The sequence below is a fragment of the Schistocerca serialis genome, chromosome 1, assembly GCF_023864345.2.
Source record: "Schistocerca serialis cubense isolate TAMUIC-IGC-003099 chromosome 1, iqSchSeri2.2, whole genome shotgun sequence".
NCBI lineage: Eukaryota > Metazoa > Arthropoda > Insecta > Orthoptera > Acrididae > Schistocerca > Schistocerca serialis.
In genome coordinates this window covers 650599529-650617797 of record NC_064638.1, presented here as the reverse complement: position 1 = coordinate 650617797, position 18269 = coordinate 650599529, and the positions used below count along the sequence as shown (strand labels likewise).

Here is an 18269-nt window from a genome sequence, read left to right as displayed (position 1 = left end):
TTATGTCACTTCATTTTTCATTGCACAGACTGCATTCCACCAATCTCACAATACCTATAGCTGTAGCAACCATCAGAAGTTGCCAAACCTTCATCTCGCGCCACAACACTTTCTGCTTGCAGTTTTGTGTTTCAGGCAGCTTGCTGTCCTGTGTGATTCTTACACACTGCAATTTTGTTTGTTGTCTTTTTACTATGGGAGGAGTTATTTTATTTGTTGTTAGTGTTTTTTGTTTTGTGGTAGTAGACAATTTCAGAGAGAAGTTGGCCAAAAGTTATGAGCGGACTAATTCCACTTCATTCTCTTGGCTGGGGGATGGCCATACAACGCCAGATGAGAGAAATGGTTTACACATTATGTGCCTACTTTGAGACCAAAAAACGTAATATACAGAACAGCTGCAGCTCTGAATACAAACACAAACACTATAGTGAAGACTGGAAAGGAAATGTTTGAGAAATAAGATACACATGGAAAACAAAGCAGCTTGAAACTCTTGGGGGGAAAAAATGTTGTCTGGATAACTGGATTACGAATACTGATTCATTTGCTCAGGATGTGATATGTCATCATGTTTATGATTGTTTTCACAAAGGAAAATCCTACACTCAGTAAGTTATGTGTTACCCTTAGGAATCAAGACTTTTTCAAGGCAGTCTCACACAGTTTTCTCGTTTCATTAAATAACGACAGTAATAGTTACAGTGATACTTCAAGCATCTGTCACAGCGACAGACATGATGTCTGTAGGGTTTTTCCATTATCACCACAGAAATGAAGTACAAATAAATTCTGCTGCATAGCAAAATTATATTTTCATAAGTTATTATATTTTATTAAGAAGGTCTCAGCAGCAACTAACTCCAAATGAAGATTGTCTCAGAAATTCAGTCTACATCATAAAAAATAAATATTACTGTTTACAATATAATTGCTGCAGTGCTGAAGTAATATTTTTTGTATTGTTTTTGTTCTTTCCCCCATACTGGTTGGCCTATTTAAGATGCGTTTTCCCACTGTGATAAACATGCATACACATTATATTTTGTTATGTTAGAAGTAAGTAGATGAATCAGGAAAATTAATAAATTTTTAATCGCAAAACTAGCAAATTGTTTCTAGTACCAAAACCATATGGGAGACCACATAGTACTCAATGCATGACCAAATCACTGTATATCGTATTTTATTGAAATTCTATCATGTTAGAAAACTCTGACAGAGTTTCGGTTTAAAGTAGATGAAAATTTGATGTATTCCCAAAATTTCACTCACTTAATGTGTTCACCTAGCTTGAATAACAAAAAAGTTTCCCTAGTGTTGAAAAATCAGTAAAATCATCACAAAATGCATTTTCATAAAATGTCTGTATAACATCTTAATAATTTGCTGTCACTAATAAATTAAAATGAAAACGTAGTGCACATCTTCCATAACACATTTATGAGAGTTTTATATTTATAAAGTAATTAGTTTCAGAGTTTGAGTGAGCTGAATGAATTGTCAGATTATGCATGCATTTCATGCAGGGTATGACAACTCAGGTCCGCACTTCCATATGCTCCTGCCAAACTATCAATCATGAAGTAATTTTGAAGCTATGTCCTTTCCCTAACACTGCTCGTAGGTTTACCTTCCTTTCCTGATACGCTGTGCCAGTGTAAAAAATTGCACATCATGCACAATGAAATTATATTAAATGAAGTATATTAAAGCACCAGGCTCTAATGTTCTTGTTCTACAATGGTTAAACTGACTAATTAACTTCACAGCCTTGTAAATTACAAACTGTAATGAGTTACATTATATCTGAATAAAAACATGCAACAGAGAAGATTGTAGGATAAAATTCCTTCAATGAAGCATCTGAATTAAAAACTATGCAGTTTTTTCCACATACCATTTGGAGCTTTATTTATAAGATTTCCAATGAGACGGCTTGCTGATCTGTGGGTATGTATATGATTTGTTTCTATGCTCAACAATGTTAGAATGTTTATCAGCTCCTCTCTGCATTGTAAACTGACATCCTGTCTCATAGAGCCAATAAGTCCTTCCAATAAAATTACCTGGCAAAACAAAGATACATCAACAGTTAGTTTATCATTTTATTGTGAAAATACAGGCTGGTCACAATTAAAACTTCCACTACTTGAGAGGGCCCCAACAAAAATTGAGTTACTGTAGGACAATGAAACTTTGGGGAAACATTTGTATGGACTTGCGGAAGAGAAATAATGAACAAACCACTGATAAGAGAGTGTAACATTTATTTAACTGCATACAAAGTTTACATTCCAGGTTACAAATGTTGCTCAACTTGATGACCATCTGCATCCACAGCAGACTGGAACAGCACTAGAGATCCCATTATTAAATCATATGCAGCACTTTTCGAAAGTTGGGCCATGAAACGTTCAACTGTCATAACACAACTTGTGACAAAGCAAGTTGAGATCTCTTTTTACTTCCTCTCTTGTTTCGCCATCTGCCTCCTTAAATTCATTTTATTTTCATTTTTGCCTAATTACTATTAACATGCAAGAGTATAATCTGCATTTCCATAAAAGAGAAGGGTTCGTCTTCAGTCTTAAGGAATATACCACCAGGTCTAATTCTGTGTTTAGTTTTGTATATGTAATTAATTTACTAATTTATTTTGACTATTCCTAGTTAATATCTTTTGCTATAGGGTGACATCAGTAACTGTTTTGGACTTAGATTCTATTGTTGACTTATAAACAAATATAAATTCTGTACTAATTATAAACATTTGGAGGAAGAAAAACTAGGATTCTTAAAGTATTTATTTGACTCTATTCGAAAACATATTAGCAAAACCAGCCCTTAATTAATTCCAAAATAATTTCCAAGTTTGTCAAAAGTATTGTTTGTATAACTGTACCTGTTAATTTCATTACTGAAACAAATAATTCGGCCTAACCTTTGTGGTAGAACAAACAATTAAAAAGTAGGATTTTTTCGGTGTATTTAGTTAATTGAATGAATTACGTTTTAATTTTAATTTCTGTAATTTGAACATCGAACAATGTATAGTTTCCATGCCTATTATTGTGAGGACATATAAAGGACTGATTTTTGGACCCAAGACAGACAGTCCACGGTCGATTTTCAGATAAGAAACCTGTATTGGTTAGAACAACAACAACGCATCAACTTAACAGAGGAATAAGTGTAACACAATAGGCTGTGTGTTAGAACAATTAATGACAATCTCTGTTTAATTCATTTGAAAAATAGTGTCACATATACTGTATTACTCTACAAGAAGTGTGAACTGTGTTGTTAGGTTTTTACTGCTCATAGATATTCCACAGCAAACTAATTTAGCAGTATGCTGATGTTGCCTGCAACCTATTAATGAGGCTTTCAACATTTACCAATAGTGAACTGGCCATATAATTGTGTAGTATTGGGGGGTTGTTAACAGTGAAAGTAAAGAACTGTGAATCACAACTGTGCAACTGTTGGCTACATCATTTACAGTAGCCTGTGTTGAACTTCCACCCCCCATTTTTCAGCCAGTATAACAATGCAGTGTGTTGGCACCGAAGACTATCAACGAAGAAATAAAGCAGGCAAACGTCACATGTGGTGCCCTTTTGGGTGAGGAATATTGTACTTGGACACAATAAACATGGACTCGCAAACTTCAAACAGCGCAGGCTGAATGGAGTGACTGAATTTAAAGTACATGTGGCACCAGTATTATTGAGAACAGTGAACAGATTAATTGACAGTGAAAAGTAATTATAGTATTCCGAAAGTTTGATCGTGCGTGAACAAGTAATGCACAGGAAGCATCAAGAACTCAGCATAACAACAGAAGATCATTGACCGAGGTTATGGAAGCAGTCACTGAGTACTGGAGCAGCCAATCAGCACTTGGGTGGGCACAGTCAACAGGCATAAGCAACACACTGCACTAACAGAATTAGAACTTGCAGCAGCATTGCAGATGATGAATCAAGATGAAAAGTGCAGCAGCAGCAGCAGAAGGTGAGTGAATAAAAATAACGTAATTCATAGCAAAAGCTGTTTTATATTAAGCGATACAAAATGAGTGGCCTTAACGAACAAGACAGTGTGATGGGGGAGAATGGACAACAGAGGAGTGATGTGATTGATAATAAAACTGTAGAGGTTAAGTTTATAAATGAACAGAAAGACTTAATAGGGACTGATTCAGCGGACGATAGTGGTTATAAATGAGGAATAAATGTAACTTTGAATCATGAGGACAAAGGTCATATTATAGATAAGATGATAGATAAGCATCATCTACATTACATGGTGATGTAAGCGAAATGGAAGCAAACAATACTGAAGCTGGCAAAACTGTAAAGGCTAAGGAGGAAGAATCTAGTAGTGAAAGTCAGCAAAGGCAAAAGTTTATGGCAGACGGAAAATTGGAAGTGAGTAGTATGAGTACGAAAGAAGACATTAGCTGGGTGGAAAATATTATGAAAGAAGACAGTAGCAGGGTGGAAAATAGTATGAAAAAAGACATTAGCAGAGCGGAAAATAAAACTGATAGCATTAAAACTACATGGCTAGCTTAAAAGATGAACTGAAGAAAGAAATTAAAAAGGAAATTAAGGTAGGTAGTTCTAATCTTTCAGAAATTAAATAAGAAAATTGAGATGGAAATGAAAGATTGTGGTGAAAAGATAAAGATAAAGAAAGTAGTACAGAATACTAATGAGAAATTAACATACTAGTGAGAAATTAACATTCATGAATAGTAAATGTGTAGAAGAGAGAAAGGAACTTTGTGATGACTATAGTAAGTGGGTGGAGGCTTCTGAGAAACACTGAAAGATGAAGTCAAAGCAGCGAGGAAATTGTGTGCTGAAAATAGGGTTAAACTTGAGAATCAAACTGATCAGATTAAAAATGATTTAGAAACAGAGGTAGAAACCAAGTGTGCAGTAGTGATTGAGGAAAAACTGGTAAAAGTAAATAAAAAGTGGAGTGTTTTTCAGTAGAATCAATTTTGCATTGGACAAGCAGAGTAGGTGTTTATTTATTAGATAATGAAGCAACAAGGAAATAATTAAATAATGAATAATGGTAGGGTCTTAGTGGTTATGAAGCCTGTCTCTGTAGTAGAGATATTTTTTGAGAATGCACTCCACTAGCTACCGAGGTATGAAATGTAAGTAAAATAATGGAGATGACAGACATGATTGAGTAATGAGAAAGATAACTGTATATAAACAAACTATATTGATGATCTATTTTTAAAGTAGATAACACTGGGTACTGTGTATATTGCACAATTCATGACACTGTAGCTGGGAATGAAAGCTTAACAGAAAGAGCAAGATTTTAGTGAGGTACAAGTCACATAATGCTGCATTATCAGGTCTATAGGTTACCTGAAAACTTCTATTTGTGTTCTGAGGAATTACGAGTTTAAAGTGGTAATACTGGAATGAAGAAAAGTAATTTTGCTGATTAACTGATAACTGTGCTGCTAGACTAATGTGAATATTCTGACAGGTCAACTATTTGGTAATATTTTGTGCTTTGTGAGGATTTAATTTTCTAGTCAAATGAGAGTAGTACTCAGAGCTGAGCGGAGAAGTAGGGCAATGATTTGGTACAGCTTCCATCCCCTTAATTTTGATTTGAGTACTACTTAAGTTATTCATGATTACTATTCTTTTTTCATAATGTAGTGATTAGTAAATCTATGCTACAGCACATCTTGAGTTTTTGCTAGAGATAATGTACATATTTTGGACATTAAGGTGATATGAGTCCATAAACGGTGTGAATTTCATAGCAGGATTTTGCATTTTTAGCAATTCTGCAAATGTAAAATAAACCCAAATCTTTCAAGTTCAACCAGTTTGAGACAGAGTTATGACCTAGAGTCACGTTTTGCAGTGTAATACTTGAAAATTTTTACTTGTCCCCCACCTTTTGTACTATAGTCAATTTTAGTGCTAATTACTGTGATGTTATGAGAACTGTGCGATGTATTTATTTATGAATTAATGACTTATTTGCCATTAGTATGAAACATTTTTCCCTTATATTTACTTAGAAGTAAAAGTGAGTGTACTAAGGTAGGGTATTTTGTCTAATTTTTTCATGTATGACATCGCAGAGGAGGACCACCTCCAAAGGAACTGATGGCAGTGTATTTCTTTACTAGCTGCACGTAGACTTGTTGGAAGTGTGGACGACTTGGTGAGAAAATGTGTTAAAAGCTCATTAAAAGAGTGAAAGTGCTCGTGCACAATTCTAAATATTGAAAGAGTGAAATTTTCTGTCTGAAAATGAACTACAACATGCAGTGCAATTTAACTTTTTGCAACCCATGATCATTTATTCTTTGAAGCAAGACAGGACCTGTGTAGAGTGATATGTATCTTAGAATGTAATCTTTGTTTATCCAAAAAGCACATCACTTATGATGCAGATGCCTATTTTTATTAAAGATATAATTTGTGGATATTTTGTGCCACTGTACAGCAGACTATTTGTAAATATTTTGTATGGGGATTTTCATATGGCCATTTTGTAAAAGTAGAAATGTGAAAAACGTGTATACTGTACTTTTGATAAGGAGATTTCTTATGGAATATTCTTTTGTGTGTAGAATGTTAAACGCACTTTCTGGGGTCACTTGTGATCATTGAACAGCACAGTTAGCTATTTGCGATATCTATCTGGTCAATCCAATGAGGGGGTAATGTGACGAGGCAAACTGGGATCTCTATAATTCCTCTGTTGTTTCGCCATCTGCCTCCTTAAATTCATTTTATTTTCATTTTTGCCTAATTACCATTAACATGCATGAGTATAATCTGCATTTCCATAAAAGACAAAGGTTGGCCATCAGTCTTAAGGAATATAGCACCAGGTCAAATTTTGTGCTTAGTTTTGTGTATGTAATTAATTTACTAATTTATTTTGACTATTCCTAGTTAATATCTTTTGCTACAGGGTGACATCAGTAATTGTTTTGGACTTAGATTCTATTGTTGACTTATAAACAAATATAAATTCTGTACTAATTATAAACATTTGGAGGAAGAAAAACTAGGATTCTTAAAGTATTTATTTGACTCTATTCGAAAACATATTAGCAAAGCCAGCCCTTAATTAATTCCAAAATAATTTCCAAGTTTGTCAAAATTATTGTTTGTATAACTGTACCTGTTAATTTCATTACTGAAACAAATAATTCGGCCTAACCTTTGTGGTAGAACGAACAATTAAAAAGTAGGATTTTTTCGGTGTATTTAGTTAATTGAATGAATTACGTTTTAATTTTAATTTCTGTAATTTGAACATCGAACAATGTATAGTTTCCATGCCTATTATTGTGAGGACATATAAAGGACTGATTTTTGGACCCAAGACAGACAGTCCACGGTCGATTTTCAGATAAGAAACCTGTATTGGTTAGAACAACAACAACGCATCAACTTAACAGAGGAATAAGTGTAACACAATAGGCTGTGTGTTAGAACAATTAATGACAATCTCTGTTTAATTCATTTGAAAAATAGTGTCACATATACTGTATTACTCTACAAGAAGTGTGAACTGTGTTGTTAGGTTTTTACTGCTCATAGATATTCCACAGCAAACTAATTTAGCAGTATGCTGATGTTGCCTGCAACCTATTAATGAGGCTTTCAACATTTACCAATAGTGAACTGGCCATATAATTGTGTAGTATTGGGGGGTTGTTAACAGTGAAAGTAAAGAACTGTGAATCACAACTGTGCAACTGTTGGCTACATCATTTACAGTAGCCTGTGTTGAACTTCCACCCCCCATTTTTCAGCCAGTATAACAATGCAGTGTGTTGGCACCGAAGACTATCAACGAAGAAATAAAGCAGGCAAACGTCACATGTGGTGCCCTTTTGGGTGAGGAATATTGTACTTGGACACAATAAACATGGACTCGCAAACTTCAAACAGCGCAGGCTGAATGGAGTGACTGAATTTAAAGTACATGTGGCACCAGTATTATTGAGAACAGTGAACAGATTAATTGACAGTGAAAAGTAATTATAGTATTCCGAAAGTTTGATCGTGCGTGAACAAGTAATGCACAGGAAGCATCAAGAACTCAGCATAACAACAGAAGATCATTGACCGAGGTTATGGAAGCAGTCACTGAGTACTGGAGCAGCCAATCAGCACTTGGGTGGGCACAGTCAACAGGCATAAGCAACACACTGCACTAACAGAATTAGAACTTGCAGCAGCATTGCAGATGATGAATCAAGATGAAAAGTGCAGCAGCAGCAGCAGAAGGTGAGTGAATAAAAATAACGTAATTCATAGCAAAAGCTGTTTTATATTAAGCGATACAAAATGAGTGGCCTTAACGAACAAGACAGTGTGATGGGGGAGAATGGACAACAGAGGAGTGATGTGATTGATAATAAAACTGTAGAGGTTAAGTTTATAAATGAACAGAAAGACTTAATAGGGACTGATTCAGCGGACGATAGTGGTTATAAATGAGGAATAAATGTAACTTTGAATCATGAGGACAAAGGTCATATTATAGATAAGATGATAGATAAGCATCATCTACATTACATGGTGATGTAAGCGAAATGGAAGCAAACAATACTGAAGCTGGCAAAACTGTAAAGGCTAAGGAGGAAGAATCTAGTAGTGAAAGTCAGCAAAGGCAAAAGTTTATGGCAGACGGAAAATTGGAAGTGAGTAGTATGAGTACGAAAGAAGACATTAGCTGGGTGGAAAATATTATGAAAGAAGACAGTAGCAGGGTGGAAAATAGTATGAAAAAAGACATTAGCAGAGCGGAAAATAAAACTGATAGCATTAAAACTACATGGCTAGCTTAAAAGATGAACTGAAGAAAGAAATTAAAAAGGAAATTAAGGTAGGTAGTTCTAATCTTTCAGAAATTAAATAAGAAAATTGAGATGGAAATGAAAGATTGTGGTGAAAAGATAAAGATAAAGAAAGTAGTACAGAATACTAATGAGAAATTAACATACTAGTGAGAAATTAACATTCATGAATAGTAAATGTGTAGAAGAGAGAAAGGAACTTTGTGATGACTATAGTAAGTGGGTGGAGGCTTCTGAGAAACACTGAAAGATGAAGTCAAAGCAGCGAGGAAATTGTGTGCTGAAAATAGGGTTAAACTTGAGAATCAAACTGATCAGATTAAAAATGATTTAGAAACAGAGGTAGAAACCAAGTGTGCGGTAGTGATTGAGGAAAAACTGGTAAAAGTAAATAAAAAGTGGAGTGTTTTTCAGTAGAATCAATTTTGCATTGGACAAGCAGAGTAGGTGTTTGAAAAATAGTGTCACATATACTGTATTACTCTGCAAGAAGTGTGAACTGCGTTGTTAGGTTTTTACTGCTCATAGATATTCCACAGCAAACTAATGTAGCAGTATGCTGATGTTGCCTGCAACCTATTAATGAGGATTTCAACATTTACCAATTGCGAACTGGCCATATTGTGCAACTGTTGGCTACATCATTTACAGTAGCCAGTGTCGAACTTCCAACCACCTCCCCCCCCCCCCCCCCCCCCCCCCTTCCTTTTGCAGCCAGTATTACATACGTCGACACAAGAGGACCATCAACAAAGAAATGAAGCTGGTGAATGTCACAAGCTCATGTGCTGCTCGAAGATCACACATTGTGTCAAACATTCTCACAAGGGGAGGCCGCCAATTGTGAAATCCAGATTGGATTCATACTGCGCATCATAAAAGCTGATAGCCAGAGGTGTAATGTGGCAAAGCACCAAGATGCACTCCTCAGCCGTTGTCGAGAAAATCGACAGTTAAAAGAAACCGTTGCGGTGAAATACTCTCTACGATTAATAATTTTCTACAGCGTTGTGCCGCAGCGGTAAGCGCTCGGCTTCATAATCCGAAGGTCGCCGGATCGAATCTCGCACCATGCAATTTTTTTTTATTATTAGTTTTTTGTAATATATATATATATATATATATATATATATATATATATATATATATATAAACTATTAATGAATTGCTTATGCATGTTGGTGAAGGCAGATCTTCCAAAACAAAGATGATGTGACTTACCATACGAAAGTGCTGGCAGGTCGATAGAAACACAAACAAACACATACATACACACAAAATTCTAGCTTTCGCAACCAATGGTTGCTTCGCCAGGAAAGAGGGAAGGAGAGGGAAAGACGAAAGGATGTGGGTTTTAAGGGAGAGGGTAAGGAGTCATTCCAATCCCGGGAGCGGAAAGACTTACCTTAGGGGGAAAAAAGGACAGGTATACACTCGCGCGCGCGCGCACACACACACACACACACACACACACACATATATCCATCCGCACATACACAGACACAAGCAGACATTTGTAAAGGCAAAGAGTTTGGGCAGAGATGTCAGTCGAGGCGGAAGTACAGAGGCAAAGATGTTGTCGAAAGACAGGTGAGGTATGAGCAGCGGCAACTTGAAATTAGCGGAGGTTAAGGCCTGGCGGATAACGAGAAGAGAGGATATACTGAAGGGCAAGTTCCCATCTCCGGAGTTCTGACAGGTTGGTGTTAGTGGGAAGTATCCAGATAACCCGGACGGTGTAACACTGTGCCAAGATGTGCTGGCCGTGCACCAAGGCATGTTTAGCCACAGGGTGATCCTCATTACCAACAAACACTGTCTGCCTGTGTGCATTCATGCGAATGGACAGTTTGTTGCTGGTCATTCCCACATAGAAAGCTTCACAGTGTAGGCAGGTCAGTTGGTAAATCACGTGGGTGCTTTCACACGTGGCTCTGCCTTTGATCGTGTACACCTTCCGGCTTACAGGACTGGAGTAGGTGGTGGTGGGAGGGTGCATTGGACAGGTTGTACACCGGGGGCGGTTACAAGGGTAGGAGCCAGAGGGTAAGGAAGGTGGTTTGGGGATTTCGTAGGGATGAACTAAGAGGTTACGAAGGTTAGGTGGACGGCGGAAAGACACTCTTGGTGGAATGGGGAGGATTTCATGAAGGATGGATCTCATTTCAGGGCAGGATTTGAGGAAGTCGTATCCCTGCTGGAGAGCCACATTCAGAGTCTGATCCAGTCCCGGAAAGTATCCTGTCACAAGTGGGGCACTTTTGTGGTTCTTCTGTGGGAGGTTCTGGGTTTGAGGGGACGAGGAAGTGGCTCTCGTTATTTGCTTCTGTACCAGGTCGGGAGGGTAGTTGCGGGATGTGAAAGCTGTTTTCAGGTTGTTGGTGTAATGGTTTAGGGATCCCGAACTGGAGCAGATTCGTTTGCCACGAAGACCTAGGCTGTAGGGAAGGGACCGTTTGATGTGGAATGGGTGGCAGCTGTCATAATGGAGGTTCTGTTGCTTGTTGGTGGGTTTGATGTGGACGGATGTGTGAAGCTGGCCATTGGACAGATGGAGGTCAACGTCAAGGGAAGTGGCATGGCATTTGGAGTAGGACCAGGTGAATCTGATGGAACCACAGGAGAGGAAATTCTGGAGTTCTTCTTCACTGTGAGTCCAGATCATGAAGATGTCATCAATAAATCTGTACCAAACTTTGGGTTGGCAGGCCTGGGTAACCAAGAAGGCTTCCTCTAAGCGACCCATGAATAGGTTGGCATATGAGGGGGCCATCCTGGCACCCATGGCTGTTCCCTTTAATTGTTGGTATGTCTGGCCTTCAAAAGTGAAGAAGTTGTGGGTCAGGATGAAGCTGGCTAAGGTAATGAGGAAAGAGGTTTTAGGTAGGGTGGCAGGTGATCGGCGTGAAAGGAAGTGCTCCATCGCAGCGAGGCCCTGGACGTGCGGAATATTTCTGTATAAGGAAGTGGCATCAATGGAAACAAGGATGGTTTCCGGGGGTAATAGATTGGGTAAGGATTCCAGGCGTTCGAGAAAGTGGTTGGTGTCTTTGATGAAGGATGGGAGACTGCATGCCACCCATTCCACATCAAACGGTCCCTTCCCTACAGCCTAGGTCTTCATGGCAAACGAATCTGCTCCAGTCCGGAATCCCTAAACCATTACACCAACAACCTGAAAACAGCTTTCACATGCCGCAACTACCCTCCCGACCTGGTACAGAAGCAAATAACCAGAGCCACTTCCTTGTCCCCTCAAACCCAGAACCTCCCATAGAAGAACCACAAAAGTGCCCCACTTGTGACAGGATACTTTCCGGGACTGGATCAGACTCTGAATGTGGCTCTCCAGCAGGGATACGACTTCCTCAAATCCTGCCCTGAAATGAGATCCATCCTTCATGAAATCCTCCCCACTCCACCAAGAGTGTCTTTCCACCGTCCACGTAACCTTCGTAACCTCTTAGTTCATCCCTACGAAATCCCCAAACCACCTTCCTTACCCTCTGGCTCCTACCCTTGTAACCGCCCCCGGTGTAAAACCTGTCCAATGCACCCTCCCACCACCACCTACTCCAGTCCTGTAAGCCGGAAGATGTACACGATCAAAGGCAGAACCACGTATGAAAGCACCCACGTGATTTACCAACTGACCTGCCTATACCGTGAAGCTTTCTATGTGGGAATGACCAGCAACAAACTGTCCATTCGCATGAATGGACACAGGCAGACAGTGTTTCTTGGTAATGAGGATCACCCTGTGGCTAAACATGCCTTGGTGCACGGCCAGCACATCTTGGCACAGTGTTACACCGTCCGGGTTATCTGGATACTTCCCACTAACACCAACCTGTCAGAACTCCGGAGATGGGAACTTGCCCTTCAGTATATCCTCTCTTCTCGTTATCCGCCAGGCCTCAACCTCCGCTAATTTCAAGTTGCCGCCGCTCATACCTCACCTGTCTTTCAACATCTTTGCCTCTGTACTTCCGCCTCGACTGACATCTCTGCCCAAACTCTTTGCCTTTACAAATGTCTGCTTGTGTCTGTGTATGTGTGGATGGATATGTGTGTGTGTGTGTGTGTGTGTGTGTGTGTGTGTGTGTGTATATCTGTCCTTTTTTCCCCCTAAGGTAAATCTTTCCGCTCCCAGGATTGGAATGACTCCTTCCCCTCTCCCTTAAAACCCACATCCTTTGGTCTTTCCCTCTCCTTCCCTCTTTCCTGATGAAGCAACCATTGGTTGCGAAAGCTAGAATTTTGTGTGTATGTATGTGTTTGTTTGTGTTTCTATCAACCTGCCAGCACTTTCGTATGGTAAGTCACATCATCTTTGTTTGATGATGTGACTTACCATACGAAAGTGCTGGCAGGTCGATAGAAACACAAACAGACATATACATACACACAAAATTCACATATGTGTGTGTGTGCGAGTGTATACCCGTCCTTTTTCCCCCCCTAAGATAAGTCTTTCCGCTCCCGGGATTGGAATGACTCCTTACCCTCTCCCTTAAAACCCACTTCCTTTCGTCTTTCCCTCTCCTTCCCTCTTTCCTGATGAGGCAACAGTTTGTTGCGAAAGCTTGAATTTTGTGTGTATGTATGTGTCTGTCTGTGTTTCTATCGACCTGCCAGCGCTTTCATATGGTAAGTCCCATCATCTTTGTTTTTAAATATATTTTTCCCGCGTGGAATGTTTCCCTATAATAGAGGGAAACATTCCACGTAGGAAAAATATATCTAAAAACAAAGATGATGTGACTTACCAAATGAAAGTGCTGGCAGGTCAACAGACACACAAACCAACACAAACATACACACAAAATTCAAGCTTTCGCAACAAACTGTTGCCTCATCAGGAAAGAGGGAAGGAGAGGGAAAGACGAAAGGATGTGGGTTTTAAGGGAGAGGGTAAGGAGTCATTCCAATTCCGGGAGCGGAAAGACTTACCTTAGGGGGAAAAAAGGACGGGTATACACTCGCACACACACACATATCCATCCATACATATACAGACACAAGCAGACATCATGGTAATCATAATGATTTTTTCACTCTGCAGCGGTGTGTGCACTAATTTGAAACTTGCTGGTAGATTAAAACTATGTGCTGGGCCAGGACTTGAACCCAACACCGCTGCCTTTTACGAGCAAGTGTTCTGCCAACTGAGAATGCCAGATGGTGAATCAAAGCTGAAGTCGGACACATTACTAAATTGGAGTGCTGAATAACAGATACAGTAATTCCATAAGAGTGCTAGTCCCACAAGACATGCAGGATACATACACACAAATTGAAAACTGTTGTATTCTATTTAAATGTTCTCAAAAAAGCATCTTGTATGAACTATCACCCTGTGTTGCCTGCACACCACATTAATGTATGATGCCAAAAGGTGAACCAACATTGAAATGAGAGTCATTACTAAATTGAATAGCTGGATAACAGATACAATAATTCCACAAGAATTTTTGTACGTTAGGCCCTATCCTGAATTTTGCCACATTATCTCCAGAGGCTTCAATGTCACAGATGTTTGCTTTAGGTACCACACACCAAAATGATTAAAAACACTGCTTACAATTTATTACATTCAATTTCTGCACAGAAATTTATATGCTGAATTTTGCAGTGACAGAAAGTACACACTTCTAGTTACGCTGCAAAGTAGTAGGGATACCTATTCTGTTTATTATGAAAGATTTCAGCTTCAAAATAATTATTTACCAGAACAGCCTGTTATTTCAAATACAATACCATCCTTCATAATACGTCTGAAAAACTATCTGTCAAATTATACGTAAGGTACAGCACTGTGAATCATGATTTTTCAATAACTATTGCAGGATTCAGTTAGTGTTGTGCAGAGAGAGGAACTGGTGTAAGTACATTCTCCCTCTGCGCAACACTAACTGAATCCTCTAACAGTGACTGAAAAGTCACAATTCATAGAGCTAATCATTATTTATAATTCGACAGATAGTTTGTTCGTGAGATTAGCAGCTGAAATTTGAGGTCACTGTTTTGCCTCATTTGGTAAAACAGTGATCCAAGTCTCACTAGCAACATTATACAAGGCAAAGGGGAATATAGACCATCAATGGCTCTTTAATGATTTACTGGTGATAATCTGTGAAATAGTAAAACACCCATCCACACCAGAATTTTAGTATAATCCTCCTCACTGATCTGACGTGATCCCTTATGTACAATGTTTATCAAAGAACTATAACCAATTTACATGATGCTTATGTATTAGACAGCCAATGTCTCTGGGACTATGATGGGAGGATCCTGATATTAAAAATAAACAGATTAAACAATGATTTCATTTTTAGATGTTTATCTAGCAATAAGAAAAATATAACTTTCTTTTGCAACTGAATTTTATTTTGTTTCTTAACTAAAGATTTTTTACCTCGTTGATTTTCTTCAGCAGTTCACAAAGGGAATTGCTTTTATTATTATTATTATCTACTTTGCCTATTTATTCTTATTTGCAAGATAGACAGCATTGAACTGGCAATGAGAGATGACAGATACTAACAATGTAATGTATTTAGTTAAATGCACATGGGACATCAGGATATTCAGCAAAATGTTTACCTAAATTAACATCGTTCTTATACAACTGTGTTACATTCAGAATGGCTCATAATTATTTGAATTCATGACGTTATCACAGTACATACAAATTCTTCTTTGACAAGGGAGCTTAAAATATCCTTTTCTTGCAATATTAATACCAATGGCTGTCTCTCACTAATATAAAATGGGGGAAAATGTCGATCATCATGCTACAATTTGAAATCCTTTAAAGTGTTTCTCACTGCACACAGCTCACGGCTTTTGGTGGTCATGCTTATCAATGACCATATATACCAATGAAAATACTAAATTTTTGAAAATACTATATAATAGGGTGGATGAAAAATCTACCCACCGAGCAGTTGCAGGAGAAAACACACAAAAATGTTAAGGACATGTGCAAGTCTTCGGACCTAGTGGCTACTTTTCCTGGCAGAAGTGTTTAAGAGGAAGGCAGAGGGATGAAGGGAAAGAACTAACACGATTTAGCAAATGGGAAGGGTTGTGGGAATGTCGACCAATACCCCGGGTCAGGGAAGACTTACCAAATGGGATGAGAAAGAAAGACTTTCTTTCTCATTCCATCCGGTAAGCCTCCTCTGACCCAAAATTTTGAATGACTTTCCCATCACTGTCCCCATCTCCTAAGCATCGCCTGTCCTTTTCCTTCATCATTGTTCCTTCCCCCTAAAACCATCTTCCAGAAGAAGGAGCCACTGGCTTATAAATGACCCTGTATGCTGAAACAAAAGTTTTACCCACTTTTACCCCCCATCTCCCAAACATCGCCAGTCTTTTTCCTTCAATACTATCCTTCCCCTCAACTCATCTGCCACAAGAAGGAACCACTGGCTATAAATGACCCTGTATGATAAAACAAATTTTTATCCAGTGTCATCATCATGAGCAGCCATCGGATGAATGATAGTAGCTTTCCAGCCTCAGTGCAGAGTCTAGGTAAAGGGCTAGTTCTAATAGCTATAGTTCTAATAACTCCCAGCAGCAAACCTAATGTCCTAATGATAGACTCCATCTAACATTCACAGGAATGAAGGAAAGATTCATATGTAGAGCAGCCATGCAGAAAGCATCCATACAGGATTGGCAAAACTTTTACACAACTTCAACAGGCATGTTTTACATGCCTCCAAATTTTGTCATTTATAAATTTCAAAACATTTCATGCTTTATGCAACTTTGCATTAAGATTTCTCAAATGAGGCAGCCAAATATGCTTTCATGCATGTGAGGTCCAAGGAACTTCATGTAAACTATAAAAGATTGAAAAGAGCTCCTAGATGCCACTGAGCTTTATTAGAAACACAACAGAAGAGATTAAATTTGATGGCCATAGCTTTTATCTACAGTGATATTTGAATAATTTGTGCCAGACTCGAATTCAATCTCAGATCTCTTGCTTATTATGAACAATTGTCTTAAAAAAGATACACCATATATGAATGACTCCAGGCCATACTAGATTCTTCAATGCTGATGAGGTTCTCTCCTATTATTTCAACAACCAGAGGTTCACAGACAGGGTATGCAGGAATAAAATAAGTGATTACATTTAATTCTTTGAGTTCAGTGTTTTCATGGGTACCAACAACTCTGAGCCTAAGACATACAGCGTGATTATAACTAAACTTTCAAAACGCTGCAGAAATAACACCACTGGTCAGAATGATGTCAAATTGCAACAGAATATTATCATAGAAGGGAGAAAACGGATGGCAGAAAAAAAGTGTGAAAACTGATCAATAGATGGCATTGTATGTGTCAGAATATGCAAACGAAAACACCTGTCATACGCACGATCCATTGAAGTTGGTATAAACACGCCGAGTACATGGGTTTTCTTCCTTTTGCATCTGCGACATTTGCCATGACTGTCTCAATGCAGGGTTGCACTCTGCTTGTAAAGCTGTGTTACAAGATTGATGACTGTGCACATGTTGCTCTGCAGAAGTTCGGGACACTGAAGGGTTTGAAAAAAGGCACTGGTCCGATGACTGCCGTGGGTCTGGAGAAAATGATTTGGAAATTTGGGAAGACGGGTTCTTTTGGTTGGTTTAAAAGGGGGGCAGAAGGGACCAAACTGCATGGTCACCGGTCCCTTGTTCCGAATAAAACAAATCCTCAAGCGTGAGAATGAAACATACAATACGTATAATGCAGAATGGAAAGAAAGGAAAAACCACAAGAAAGAAGGAAAGGCAACGAACACTAGAAGGAACAAACAAGGACAAGAAAACAACAGAGAGATGCAAGAAACAGCTAGAAGAGAGTAAAACAAGAAAGCAGATTACAGTGGGTGGCCAACCATGAAAATAAAAAGGAGAAGCCAGCCACTCTGCAACACATTAAAATCTCCACCCACGTACTAGGGTGGAGGACACAGAGGGACAAAGGACATGTGTTAAATCTCAGATCAAATGAGAAAACCCACCCTCATAGATAAAACGTAAAACCAAATCAGAGGAAGAGGCATTGTCTGCTAAAATCAATGATAAAAAGGCTGGCAACCAAAGATGAAGTTGCAGGGCAGCCAAAGAAGGACACAGCAGAAGAGTATGGGCCACAGTCAACTGGGTGCCTCGCTGACACTGCGGCAGATCTTCATGGCGCAGGAGGTAGCCGTGGGTTGCCCAGGCATGAGCAATGTGGAGCCGGCAGAGAACCACGGAGTCCCTGCGAGATGCCCTCATCGAGGACTTCCACAGATTCGTGGTCCCCTTAATGGCTCACAGTTTGTTGTGTGTACTGAAATTTTGCCATACCGTCTCCCAAAGCTGAA

General features: G+C 38.8%; 1 protein-coding gene across 1 annotated transcript in view; it reads right to left on the bottom strand.

Moving 5' to 3' along the window:
* LOC126479049 (MMS19 nucleotide excision repair protein homolog) overlaps positions 1-18269 on the bottom strand; it is a 226683-nt gene that overhangs the window by 50023 nt on the left and 158391 nt on the right. Inside the window, exon 14 of the mRNA XM_050103751.1 lies at positions 1901-2069. Coding sequence (XP_049959708.1) covers positions 1901-2069 — 169 coding nt within the window. The remainder of the gene's footprint in view (positions 1-1900; positions 2070-18269) is intronic.